This window comes from Arvicanthis niloticus, chromosome 19 (assembly GCF_011762505.2).
Source record: "Arvicanthis niloticus isolate mArvNil1 chromosome 19, mArvNil1.pat.X, whole genome shotgun sequence".
Taxonomy (NCBI): Eukaryota; Metazoa; Chordata; class Mammalia; order Rodentia; family Muridae; genus Arvicanthis; species Arvicanthis niloticus.
This window is the reverse complement of record NC_047676.1, coordinates 51,490,448-51,504,468: the sequence shown is the minus strand read 5'-3', so window position 1 is coordinate 51,504,468 and position 14,021 is coordinate 51,490,448. Positions and strand designations below refer to the sequence as shown.

Here is a 14,021-nt window from a genome sequence, read left to right as displayed (position 1 = left end):
ACAACAATACTGTTAGCAAATGAATATATGAAAGTATATTTCACAGACACTCAGGATACAGATAAGAATAGGTGATTCAAATGAATTTTTAATTGAATAGTCTAATATTTGCCTATATTTAAACAGGTCTATTTGTTTTTTTATAATTGGGTGTTAATAGTTCTTTGTATATTTGGGAAAGTTGGTTTTAAGAAACTTCCTATGTGAAGCCTGAACACCACACTACCGGGACACACAACGGAAGCTTCCAGAGAATGCAAGTGATGTAATTGCAAGAGGATTTTATTGTTTCAGTGAATTGGGACCTAGCTCTCATGTAGGAGAAGAAGCTGCCATGAGCACACTTTGGCAGAAGCTTATATACACCTTGGCCAGGCAGTTTTAGTGACAACAATTGGGCAGTATACTATTGGTGGGATAGTGTAATCTTTAAACTGGTTGGTTGGCATTGGTGGGCTGTTGGGGGCTTTCTAAGGGAGAGTTATCTGCTGCCAGGTGACTTTATTCTACAGATAACCCATGTTTTTTCATGGAACCATGTGGCCACACCCTTCTGGGAAGGGAAGGGCCCTGTGTTTTTTTCTGGGACCGTGTGGCCTCACCTTTCTGGGAATAGAGGGAGTCAGGGGGTAATTTTCCATTGACATGAACTTTACACCTGCTATGACCAGAGTCATGGGAATCATGCTTTTATTGGGTTCACCATCTAGTTGGGAATCAAGTGATCAGTTACCATAAATATGTTTGTGCTAGCGTGTAGGATACAATCTTGGTATTGTTACCACTTGTTCTGTTGTGCGTAACATGGAGTAGCACAGAACTCATGTATGTGTGTTAAGTTCCTAGAGTCTGCTCTTATTGGCAATACAGGGGCTAGCATTCCTCTTTACTAAGTAGGTATATTCTCTGTAAAACCACTTGTTTTTATTTTACTGTCTTTAAGGGTAGAAACAATCTTCAGTAAAAGAAAGCAAGTCTAGCAATGTGCATTTTGTTGATCTATGGTGTGATGGGTTCATGTGAAATATCTACCAGGTTATATGTGAATTTAGTGATGTTAGGGTGGAAGAGAGTCTGAGACTGGGGGTGGGCGGGAGGAGATTCTGAGACATGGAGGTATTTCCTGCTTCCACACTTAGGGAGATGAGGTGAACCCAGTGGAAAGTAGATGGTGGCGCTCAGTTAACCCTGTGCTCCATTGAACAATGAACAAATGACTGCATTTGCTTAGACCTTTCAGACCATAGCATTATCTTATTCACCTTCCTAATAACTTTAGGTAGCAATGACTTGGGCTTTTGCCGTGTGGACTCTCCAGTTCACCTGTGGCTGAGGTGACTGACACTCAGCTCCATGTTGGAGTGTGGAGATATCTTATCATTGGAGATTATAATGGAGTGTTGGGATCTGGGATAACCTAAGTCCTTCTTAAAACTATTATATAAGCTCTTAGTTTTACATCTAATGAATGCTTCTCTGATACAGCAAAATAAAATGTCCCCTACGTTTTATTTTATCTTACTTATTTCTTAGCCATCTAGGGAGATTATTGTTTTATCATTTCAACTGCTTGTGTTTTATAACCATACCACCTTCCAGAGCTACTTGGATTACATTTGTACATATATGGAGGTGTCAGGTAAGGAGGGAGAGGAGAGAGTGGGGGTAAAGTAAGTAAGCAGAATTCTATTTCTAAACAATGAATGTTTGTTGGCCTGGCTTTTATCCTTCTAGGTAGAAGAATTCACAGGCTTTGTATTAGTCTATTCTAAATTGCACTAAGTTCCACAGGTCTGATCCTGAGCAAGACCTTACTGGCTCTGTTAAGTCCCTAGAGGGGGAGGTTGCCAACCATGTGACCACAGGACCATGTGACCACATGACTGTGGGACCATGAGACCATGGACAATGTGACCATGCGGCCACGCTAATGCACACAGAGGCTCAATCAACCATGCACATCACATTTTCTTTCAGTTGTCCATGGAAGCTGGGAGTCTAAGCTCTTCCCATTGCCTGGAGCTGTGTGACCTCTTGCCCAATTACTAGCTGCTGGAGTTTTAAGAACTTTTATTGATGAAAAGCATGACTCATGGTGTTGACTGCTCTATGTCCTGCTGAGGTCCTGCTGAGACTGTCTTAGTTTGCCTGAGAGTACTTGGATTCTAATGGTTTTTCTGCCCCTTGTCCACAAATAGAAACCGTGTTTATTTTTGCTGTAGAATATACGTAAAGTTCAGTTCTAGGAAAAGAGGAAGTACATTCTAATAGCCAGAAGACAGACTCAGAACTGAATGAATGTTTGAGCGCTATTTTAGTTTTGTTAGGAACTTCCTTCTACAACAAATGAGAGGACCTACTGATACTGGGTATGGGAAAAGGAGGAATATTAACATTTTCACTGACTTCCATTCCAGTCCCTCGAATGGAAGCCACAGATAGCACAGAGCCAAATGAAAACTACTGTTTGAATATTGTGGAATAGGGTTGCAGAGCAGGATTGCAGCTTTGCATCTTGAAACCGCTGCTGGAAAGTATGTGGGTTGTAAGACAAATGAGTGGATGCAACTCCGTGGTAGCCACTGAAGTACTCACCTTGTATAGGTGGCCGCATCCCTGATCATGCCTTCTTCCACGTGATTGACTTTCTGGTATAGATGGCTGCAATTTTGGCCACATTCATACTTTTTTCTTAAAAAGATTTGTGGAGGTAGTTGTCAGTTTTGAATCCATAAATCCAAATCTTACTTCATCAAGGAAGACTTTCTATCCTGTGAACCAAAAATGTAATTGTTGAAAAGCCTTTGCTAGAAGGGACTTATACTGTACAGATTCACTTTGTTATGTAAAGAAGATGTGAGCTGTGCTTGTGGGACTATATTTATTTTCTTTCTGAGAGTGCTATATTTTGCAAAGAGCAATGTTTGCGGAAAGATAAAATTGAATGCTTAAAAAAAAAAGGCAGTCTTCCTTCGATCGTCAAAAAGTAACCTTTTATTTCATGAGCCATTTGGAGCTCACTGCAGATTGTCGACAAAGAATCTAGGCTACATTTTTGGGGTTTGGAGGGTTTTTTTTTAATCCCCTAAGTAGAGCAGAAGTGATCTCAGAAGTGTTTCTTCCACCCAGGGCAACAAGGGAAGATTTATTAGGATGTTGCTGGCAGGCTTGAGGTGCAGGTTTGTGTATTTTGTGTTGTTTTCTCAGTCCATGAGAGCTGGTTCTGGTCCCTGTGTATGTTTGAAGTCTGCACAGGAAGTTGGGCTTAGAAGCGCCTCATTTCTAGATGTATTCCAAGGCTCTGGGACCAAGGGCCAAACTCTGGGCCAAGAACAATGAGGAATGTTAGCTGTGGTGTGGAAACTTGGGCCGGAGAGAAGGACATTGCCCTGGTCCTGTGGCAAGAAAGCCAGTGGCTTGGTGACTGGGAGGGGTATGGGAAAGGACACTGTGACAGGGCCATCATCTAAGATTTCCTTCACTAGCTGTATTTGTCTGACCTCCAAGGTGCCTGGCCATGGTCCAGTGTGGTAAGAGCATGGCTGTGAGAACCTGGACCACAGTCACTATGGAAAATGCAGTTGCCTCATTGTGGAAAGATTTTACAATCTGCAGTTTGCTATATGCCAGCCACCCTCTCACGAACAGCCTTGAAAAAAATTTAAAAATAAATTTAGAGTTTATGTATCATCAAAACTTTATGTGCCATAGAAATGGTTCCTCTGGGACAGCACTCAGATCCTTGCCTGAGCCACATCTTCTGGAGGGCTTGTGTTTGGTGATGTGTCGATTTAATTTTCCCAATTCCTGCCAAATTAAATAAATACTCACATTCTTGATCTGGTAACATAGAGAGAGTGGCCAAAGGGATTTGTGATCAAAGGTTGCCCTCCTCCAGGGACTAACAGTTGAGTGATGTACATTAACATATTTTAGCCTCAGACCAGTTGACAGAGAACAGCTAGGCATATGCCTAATGTGGAGACATGCAGTGAAACATCAAAACAAACAATTCTAATTAGGCCCATCCAGTCATGCATGGGCCTCAATTGCGTATCCTTTCATTTGAAGTGGGTCAGCGGGACTCGGAATGTTCCATCTGCAACATTCTAGTTTCTTAGGATCATACTGACCAAAATTAATTGGGTCTGGTTCACTCAGTAAGAAACCAGATCACTTTAATATTTGTACAGCTTTTAACCTCTTCTAGATAAAAACCACACCAAACCAATTCAAACCAAATGGGATGTGTTCCGCATTCAAAAACAACCTATTCGTACTGATGTATGTGGAGGCCAACACTTTGTCAACTGTGTATTTCGCTGAAAGTTAGTGTTAATCCTGTGATTCTCTAGAAAAACCAACTCCACCATTTTGGTCTAACTGTAAAGCAAGCATTATTAAATATTAAACACTGAGAGAGGGACTTTGGTCAGGACCATTTCCCCAAATTTCCCAGCTGGAATGTCCTTGAGTGGGTGTTGCAGGGTCTTGCTTATAAGGACAAATCTGTAGTGCCCCCTCCACCCCTATACCTTTGAATGAGGCTTTGCCATTTACCAAGAACCACAATTCCCAACATTCGAGAAACTTATTTGGTTCCTGAGCAGGTGGGGCTTACTGGTTAATTTGGGGCATTGCGCTTAGTATTATGGAGCTTTGTTCTGGTGTTTGTCTGTTTGATTACTATGACCACGTCGTGTTTACCTTTCATTAGAACCTAGATCTTGGTTTCAGCGTTAGATAATAGCTGAATTCCCACCATCCACACAATCAATTTGCAGATACCCTCTCATCTTGGACACTACTGTCATTGTGTTTGCAGAAGTTGACATGCACCCTGCTATGATAGATTTCAGGGGCATGTTCACTCAAACCACTACCACATCACGGTAAGTGAGCTGGCAAACACAAGTTGGATTTTTTTTTTATTCTAACAGGACAGAAATTACCATGTTTTAAGCAGAAGCCTGGTGCTGTTGATGCCATACATTTGGGAACCAGTTCTTCAGCATATTGGGAAAAGGCTACCAGGCGAGTGAGAGCAGTCTTTGCCTTTCAAAGCTGAAGTATTTCAAGTCTAAGCAGAATGACCTTTGGCCATTAAATCCAGCAGGAAATGGAGACATTGGAAAACTCAGAAATGTGTCAAGCAGGATCATGGGGTGCGTGTTTGCATCACAGGTCCTAACCCAATGCATTTGCTTAAATCTTTAACTTCTAAAAGTTACAAGCAATAATAAGTCCAGGTTAGTGTGTTTCTGTTCCCTGTGCAAATTATTTCATTAAAAATATTTAATGCCCACAGTAGTCAATGTATGGATCTTCACACCTTTAATTAACCCAATTTTATAGTAGGAAGGTCCAATTGCATAGTTAGAGACAGGACATTTTTTTTTTTTTGACATTTCTGATCTTTTAAAGTTTATAAAGCTAACATTTCCCCTTTTTCACTTAAGAGGAAGAAGAACGTCTTCTTCTAAATCTTTGTCTAAACACACCTCCACACACAGTATGTCTAAAGTTTTCAGTTAACTTTATCACAAAATAAACTTATATAAAAGTTAACTTTATACTCTTTCATATTCAAGTTTCTAGGAAACTCCACTATTATAATCTAGGTTACTTGGGCTACTAAAGCTGAGAGAGCACACTGTGGGAGGATAGATACTGTCCTCCACAGGAAGAACAAAACATAAATAGTATTTCCAAGGAAGCCATCTATTTAGACTTGGACTAGAATGCTTTCACAAGCTTCCCAGGTAAATTGATTTAAGTCAGTACTTGAACATGTGACAACAGATACAAATATCTCCTCCCATAATTATACCAGGAATATCTGGGTAGAGTTTTAGCTACTCCCAAGTCCATTAATATCACCAATATCTTAATTACATAAGTAGTCTATAGTAGGCATATTTTAAAAGTAGGCATATGTTAAAAATCACTGAAATTTCCAGTCATAAAGATTTAGAAAACAATATATTCATTTCCATGCACTGTCCCCAAGCTTCAGAAGTTAGCAACAACCTGGATGGATCTTTCTGTTGCATATCATGTCTAAGGACATCTTAAAGTAGATAGAAGCTGTGTCACTTGCTCTTAGCATTCTCTAGTTGCCCCAAGAAATAATGCACCTCCAATAAGTTATTTAATACAAAGGGGTCAGTCCAGATATCAAATACACACAGATAACACTGCTCAGCAGGCTGTGTTTATGTGGTTAAGATTTTATATATGATATATATATATGATATCTATATCTATCTATCTATCTATCTCTGTATCTCTATCTATCTATCTCTGTATCTCTATCTATCTATCTATCTATCTATCTATCAATCATCTATCATCTATATCTCTCTCTATATATCACACATATAAATATGTATATAAGCAATAGCAACTAAAGGAAAAGAGGCCATGGATTTGAGAGTGAGTGAGGGAATAGAGGGAATACACAGAAGATGTTGGAGGGAGGAAAGCGGGAGAATGATGTATTTATAACTTCAATAACTAAAAAAAAATGTAATTATAAAAGAGGCTGGGTCACTCATGTGTCCTCAGCCTAAGATTCTATTTCATAACACAACATACATGGGGATGGATTCTTGACCAAGTTGAATGTGAGGGGGTGACTTCAGAATGTGAGACAGGAGGTGAATAACATTTGTGTATTCATTTTCATACATTTAAATTTGATATTGCTAAATATCTGCCAGGGTTTGATAGACAAACCAGGCCAACCTTTTACAGCACATTTTCACCTCTGAGAAATCAATAATTTAGTAAATGAAAAGCAGCCACACCCAGTTGTTTACCTCCTTCTTGTAGGAATAGAACACACTAAATTGAAAGCTACAAGATCTGTTTTTGGTCTGATGGAAAACTCAAATTAGAATCTGCAAAGTGAAATCAAAGCAGGAACAAGGAAGTCGGAGGTTATACCACAGTGATCTGCAAGTGGCCAGAGATAGCCCTCTATCCTTGAAGGTTATCGGGAAGTAGCAACGGCCTCAAGTAGCTTAGGAGATGGGTAGACAGGTTATAGACAGGTTTGTGGCTGCAGCCTTGACACGAGCAGCCTGTGTGGACTCGACTCAAGTGTCTCAAATGCCAAGGACTAGGAGAGATGAGTCTGGCTTGTTCCAACCCAGAAAGTAAGAGCAGAAGACAGAGATTTGGTTTTGTTTTGGTTTTTTTTTTCCTCCCCTTCAACATACTGAAGAATATTCTTCGGATGTATACACGAACGTTGAAATGTTTATTTGTTGTGTGTGTTTTAAGTAAGCAAGCCTTGTTCCATTTTTCAAGTATTCATCAAAGAAAGTATCTTTAGTCTGCTAAATAAATGAAGAATGGAAGATGTCAATGACAAACAGTGCACAGGAAGCAGTTCTTTCTTGTGGGAATAAATGTGTAGTGAGATAGAGAGGGGAAAAGAAAGCACAGAGGAAAGAAGAAAAAGAGTTTAGGTTGTGGCAGGCAGGTAAATAAGGTCCCAGCAGTGAGGCCCAGTGATCATCAACCATGATGTTGGTGGCCCAAGTGCCAGGGTTCAAATTCTGTCCCTGTCATATATTAGCTGTCTCTTAAACAAACAATTGTCTCTGTGTGTGTGTGTGTATCCATATGTGTATGTGTGCATGTGTGTATGTATGCCTGTGTGTGTGTTTGCATGTGTGTATGCATATGTGTATGTGGGTGAATGTGTGTATGCAAGTGTGCATGTGTTTATATGTGTGTGTGTGTGTGTGTGTGTGTGTGTGCACGTGAATGTGTGTTGGAGAGAATGGGGAGTTGAACTTCTGGCTTCACATGAACAACTTATGGCTTCATATATGCTAGGCAAATATCCTACTTTTGACCTATTTCCCAGCCTTCTTTCTTTATTTTTTATTTTAAGACAGGGTCTCACTAGTTGGCCCAGGCTACCTTTGAACTTGTTATGCAGCCTGGGCTGACTTTGAACTTTCAGTCTTCCTTTTTTAGTTTTCCTAGGTAGCTAGAACCATAGTCCTGTGCCACCAGGCCTGTCAGCCCTTTTCTAGCCTATAGTGAGCTCTCTGGAAGGATCGTTCAAAGCACATAGGAGGGTATTTGTCATCAAGTTGGAGGTTAATGCTTCCTGTCAATCTGTATGTTCTCTCCACAATTCCTGCTCCAAACATTCTCCCTCTCATCGCCAGGGTCAGTCTGGTCTTTTGCATGACTGTACAGACAAGACTGCACATAAAATTTTATCATCACGTTGTCTGTGGCTTCTATTTCTGCAATTCTTAATTTTCACGTCAAAAGAAATTCCAGAGAGAGAGAGAGAGAGAGAGAGAGAGAGAGAGAGAGAGAGAAAAGATATCACCAAATTTTCTGAAATTTAGGAAACAAAACTAGGGCAGAAATAGAAACCACAAATATGGACATATTCAAGCCAGAATTATATAGAAGCTTAGCAAGAAAGAATATTATGTCCTATTGTGGTTTATCCACAAGTTAGAGTGCTGGCCTAGCCAATCCAGGCAATTCTGTTTTCTTGTCTCATAAGCTCCTGTGTTTTAGAAGAGTGGAGTGGCAGACAGCTTGATTTCCTGATAGACTGACTGCTTTCTGTGTCAGGGAGATGCTCCATCAGGACTATGTCTTGGAGAATGCGGCAGTGACTCGTTGCCATAGTTTCTGAAGTGGGACTCTGTTCTAAGTCCAGCAAAAACTTCCCCTTTCATTACGTATAGATCTTGCTACATCCATTATTTAATTAATTATTTATTATTATGTTAATTTATCTATATATTTATTTATTAATTAATTCCCATTTTGGTGGTTAGGAGAGGATCCATATAACAAACAGGCCTAAGGTGAGTTGATTAAATGAGGTTGTAGCTCAGCAACACCCTCACTCAGCTGCTAGCACACGACTTCACTGCCTCCTTCTCCAACCTGAGACCTTAGAAAGATGGTAATCCAGTCTTTGCTAGTAATCCCTCCCTGTTAGTTTTTTTCTCTTGGTACTGTGATAGAATACACAGATAAAAGCACCTTAAAGGTAAAAGGGTTTATTTGCATCACAATTCCAGGTTACAGTTCATCATGGCTGGGAAGTCACAGAGCAGATCGGCATGAGAGAACTGGTCATATTTTGTTGACAATCAAGAGCAGACAGCAGAGAATGAATCCATGTCTGCCAGTGCCCAGATTGCCTTTCTCACCGTATATACTCCAGGATGTAAAGAAGTGGTTCTCAACCTTCCCAATGCAGAGACCCTTTAATACACTTCATGTTGTGGTGACCCCCAACCATAAAATTATCTCTGTTGCTACTTCATACTTTTAATTTTGCTACTGTTATGAATCATAATGCAAGTATCTGATATGTAGGATACCTGATGTGTGACCCCTTTGACGGAAAGATGTCATGACTCAGAGATTATAAACCACTGTTCTACAGGCAGTGGTAGTGCATGCCTTCAATTCAAGCTTTCCGGAGGCAGCAGCAAGTAAATCTCTGTGAGCGTGAGGTCAGCCTGGTCTACAAAGCAAGTTATAGTACAGCCAGCACTACACAGAGAAACCTTGTCTGAAACGTAAATGAACAAGCAAACAAGTAAATAAGTAAGTAAGTAAATAATTAGGTAAACAAACAAACAAACAAGACCACTGTTCTAAAGGAATATCTATCATTAAAATGATTCTCTCTATACCATCTAATGGAATTGAGATAATCCTCCAGGCCCAGAGTCCCATTTCCTCCATGATTCAACATTGTGTCCAGTTGAAAATCAACACTAACCATCACACATTTGAAGAAGGAACTGGCTTGACATCTTGCTCATTGCCCAGTCCCAGCACTTAGATGTGTGTGAATATTTCTTAATCTCCTCACCAAAGTGTTCCTCCCAGCAGAGAGGGATCAGTGTATTATCTGGACATATTCAAAAGGATAGATTCACAATGGGATGCTCAATGCAGGAAAACCTGAAAACCTGAAAACCCTCAAAAATTGCAAAGGTAAATTTACTTAAAGTGAGAGAATGTTCGCACTATGTTTGAATCCAGCAGAATTTTTCATTTAACTTCCCCCCAAGGCTATTTGCACCCCTTACCCCTGTCTCCTTGGAGAGGATGCAGTGAGAAGCAGAGGATGGTTCCATTGCATTTTGCATTGCCATTCTATTCGAGCAGTTATGCAAGCAGGGGAGGGGGTGCAAGCATGTTCCATTCTTGAAGCCCTTTGATCACTTTTGCTCTTACATAACTCCCCAACAGCTGGAGCCGTAAACTTTAAAGTTGGCAGGATCATAGTTCGTATTGCGAAAGGAGACTCAGCCCAAATTTGAAGAGAAACAGTGAGATATTTTTAGTGATTTCAGTATCTAGATTCCTAAGCATTTAGTGAGCACTGGGGGGTAGCAAACAATTCTTCTTTGCTAGATGTCACCAACTTGACTGGTACTGTTATGTTTGGGTCTGGCTTGGGAGCATGGGTATTCTCTCTCTCTCTCTCTCTCTCTCTCTCTCTCTCTCTCTCTCTCTCTCTCTCTGTCTCCACCAAGCACTGCCAAGAGAATCAGAGGTATGCTCATTGTAATGGTCATGGCTTCCAGGAATAAATCCACACCAACATATGCTTTATCCTCTTATTGGCTCTTGGTCCTGTCTCACTTGGGAGATCCATCCTCCTCTTAACAACATTTGTTCTTCATTTGTCCTCATCACTCTCCTCTCAAACACACCCCTCCCCTCCTGGTCTTCCTTGCTCTCTTTTGCCTACCACTTCCTCTTCTATCATTTCTCCTTCTGTTCTTTTCTACTACTCTTTTTTATTTTTAAAGATTTTGCATTTAAGTTTCTTCCTTTGTCTGATTGTCTTAGTTTCTGAGTTTGAGACGGGGTCTTGCTACATAAACCAGGCTGGCTTCAACCTTGAGACTTCTGCTCTAGTCTTTTGAATGCTGGGATTATAAGCTTTAGGCTTCACATCAGGCTTTAGACATGAACATTTGTCCATAGAAATAGAAAGGAGTATGTTTATTGCTAGCAATACTGTGTCATACTGAAAAGGGGAAAATGTAAACCCCACCCATTCAAAGCTGTTATCACTTCTACATGAAGTCAATGGCAGATGTAGAAATAGGTTTATGAAGAAATCATTAAACTTCCAAGTTGCTCAAATAAAATGAAAGAAAAACAAAATTGTGCTTTCTGCAGCGAAGCAATTGGAGGACATCATAGATATTGGCTGGCCAGTCAAACATTTAGAGTTCTAAGATAACAAGAAAGTCATGCATCTCACTTCCTCCTGTTAACCTTTCTTTCCAACAAAATAACTGAGATGTAACCATAAGAGGGCTCTGATTTTGTATCTCCAGAAGTGGCAGGTCATTGGTGGGGAGGATGATGCTTGATGAGGTACCCAACTGCTTTCTGCTTGGATGTGAGGTCCACTCCCACAGGATGGAACTCATGTCTGATTCTGTAAACTTAGTAAAGACCCCAGGGGTAGTGAGGTCATATGCCCTACATGGGGAACCTACTATTATTGTTTTACTACATGATCATGTTGTCAAATGCCTTCTACATTTTTCCACCCATACATTGATGTTATGCCCAGCCTTCATTCGAGAAGCTTCTTGCTGCAGCTTGGCCAGTTAATGCACAAAGCTATTAACTGGCCAATATGTTGAAAATAAGTGACATTAGATTGCTCTGCCTTAAATGGACCAGCTATATTGCACTGTTCAAGGCTCAGGGAATGTCCTAGTCACTGTTTTATTGCTGAGAAGGGACATTATGACCAAGGCAATGCTTGTAAACAAAACATTTAACTAGAAACTTGCTTATCTTTTCAAAGGCTTAGACCATTGTCATCATAGCAGTGGAGCATGAAGGCAGGAGAGAGGGGGAGAGATAGAGAGAGAGAGAGAGAGAGAGAGAGAGAGAGAGAGAGAGAGAGAGAGAGAGAGACCTAGACCTGGTGTGGGCTTTTGAAACATCAAAGCCCATTCCTAGTGATACACTTTCTCCAACAAGGACAAACTCCTAATCATTCTAATCCTTCCAAACAATTCCATTCCCTGGTGATTCTTCATTCAAATATTGAATGATAACAAGTCTATGGTAACCACAACAAGTAATGTCATGAAGAAGGAGCAGAAACAATACAAGAGGATGAGGAGCTGTGGAACAAGAAGACATCTTCTGGGTATGACATAACCATGGCACTCATAAATTCACTGTTGCTGAGGTCATCTTCACAAGACCTGCATGAGACTGGACTTGTGACGCTATTTTAATATAGAGAAGGGAACCTCTTGAATATAAAGTTTAGGGTTTTAAACTTGTGCTTTTTGAAAGATGTTTATATAATTGAAAGGCACAAAATAAAAAACTTATTTGTATTAAAATTATAGGTGCATTTTCATGAATGATTTATTCTCATGGTCATAAGTTGCTGATTTTTTCCCCCCTTTTGCATTGAAGAGTTGATGTGTCTGTTTTTTTCTTTCTTATAAAAATGTCACTGGGCCAGGCCCATGACTATGCTCATAGGCCAAGGAATAATAAACTCTTCATGAAGTTAAACAGCAAGTGCTTCATTATGTTTTAATATGAGTAGTAAAGATGTGCCCTTGGAGATAATGATGACCTCAGTACTTTCCAGTTGGCATGGATTTCAGAGTTGGTGATTGACATTGCAGGTGCAATTCAGATGCAAAGACAAATGCCAGCCATCATCCCCTACATTCTCCTGCATCCTGGTTAGGATGCTGCTAGAGATGACCTATGTCAGAAAAATTTCTGGCAGTGTTAAAAATTCATTTTGTGGCCAAGCAACTTGTAAAAGTTACTTTTATTCACCTGATGTAACTGTTGTCTTGGGTGCTTTCTGCTAAATAAGCTCATCTTTTCTAGTTGTTTCTGAGCTTTTTTTAGCTGGTTCAACTCAGCTGGTCTGGCTCAAACTTCTCTCCAAGCTGACTGATTCAATCTGACTTCTCTTGGCTTCTCACTGAATTGCTCTGCTTGGAAAAAACTTCCTCTGAATTCCACAAGCTGAATTTCACTGACCACACTGACTATAGAAATTGAACAGAACTGCATAAACTCAACTGAACTCAACTGTATTCAACTGAACTGCACTGAAGTGAACTCATTCACCACACTGACTCCCAACTGACTGAATTGCTCTGCATAGAACTGAACTGATTTACTCTGTGCTGCTATTAAATAGCTTTACTTTCTTGTACTGTTCTTGTGAGAATAGGGCATAATCCTATTCTGTCAAATCTTTCTCTGATTCATCACTTTGGTTGTCCTTTAATTAGACATCATTGTTTGTGATTAAAGGTCTGTACTAAGGACATGGCTGTATTTTAGCTAGAGTGATGAAATGTATATAGTGTATCTTCATTCCAGCCAGCTCACAAGAACCTAGAGAGTCTTTGTATGTGATCAGAGCATCAATGTTACTGGATTAAAACTCCTTTATACAATTCTTTTAAACAAAAAATTCCCTTCTCTTCCCCCTCCTCCTCCTCCTGCCCTTCTTCCCTTCCTCTTCCTTCTCCTCCTGCTCTTTCTCCTCCTTCTCTTCCTCCTTCTTATTCTTCTCTAAAAGAATGAGTTTGTGTGCTTCAAAAGGAAGAATGTATGCCTAGCTCTTATTCTCTACTAGAGAGTTCACACTTTTAGGAATCTGTGCCAATTATGACTCATTTGAAACAATCTTTCTTTTGGGGAGATTTTCTTTGTATTATACTCAGTCGAAAAAAATCTAGGATAGGACTTGATGTGAAGTGAGATATTTTAATGTTTTCCAAACCTTATCTTTATTTTCCTTTAACCAGCCTCCTCTCTCAGAATGAGCATGATGAGAGTAGCTGACTTGGCTATGCCACATGCTTTATCTTCAGAAAGCCTTTCCTCACACAGGCTGCTGTCCTTACTTGACAGATCTGTAAAATGAGGTGCTGACAAGATTAGTAATATGTCTAAGCTCTGACAGCTCATAAAAGGTACAGACAGTT

General features: G+C 40.1%; 1 protein-coding gene and 1 long non-coding RNA gene across 24 annotated transcripts in view; one reads left to right on the top strand and one right to left on the bottom strand.

The window, feature by feature from the left end:
* LOC143435099 (uncharacterized) overlaps positions 1 to 10,241 on the bottom strand; it is a 135,596-nt gene extending 125,355 nt beyond the window's left edge. For all 23 annotated transcript variants that reach the window (XR_013105092.1, XR_013105091.1, XR_013105093.1 and 20 more), the window contains exons 1-2: positions 10,098 to 10,241; positions 2,596 to 2,771 (exon numbers count right to left, since the gene is read on the bottom strand). Coding sequence is in view for 5 of the 23 variants with exons in the window: in XM_076916273.1 (XP_076772388.1) it covers positions 2,596 to 2,624 (29 nt within the window). In the remaining 18 variants the exon portion in view is untranslated. The remainder of the gene's footprint in view (positions 1 to 2,595; positions 2,772 to 10,097) is intronic.
* Positions 1 to 14,021, top strand: part of LOC143435100 (uncharacterized) — a 143,323-nt gene that overhangs the window by 100,398 nt on the left and 28,904 nt on the right. The gene's annotated exons all lie outside the window — the stretch shown is intronic.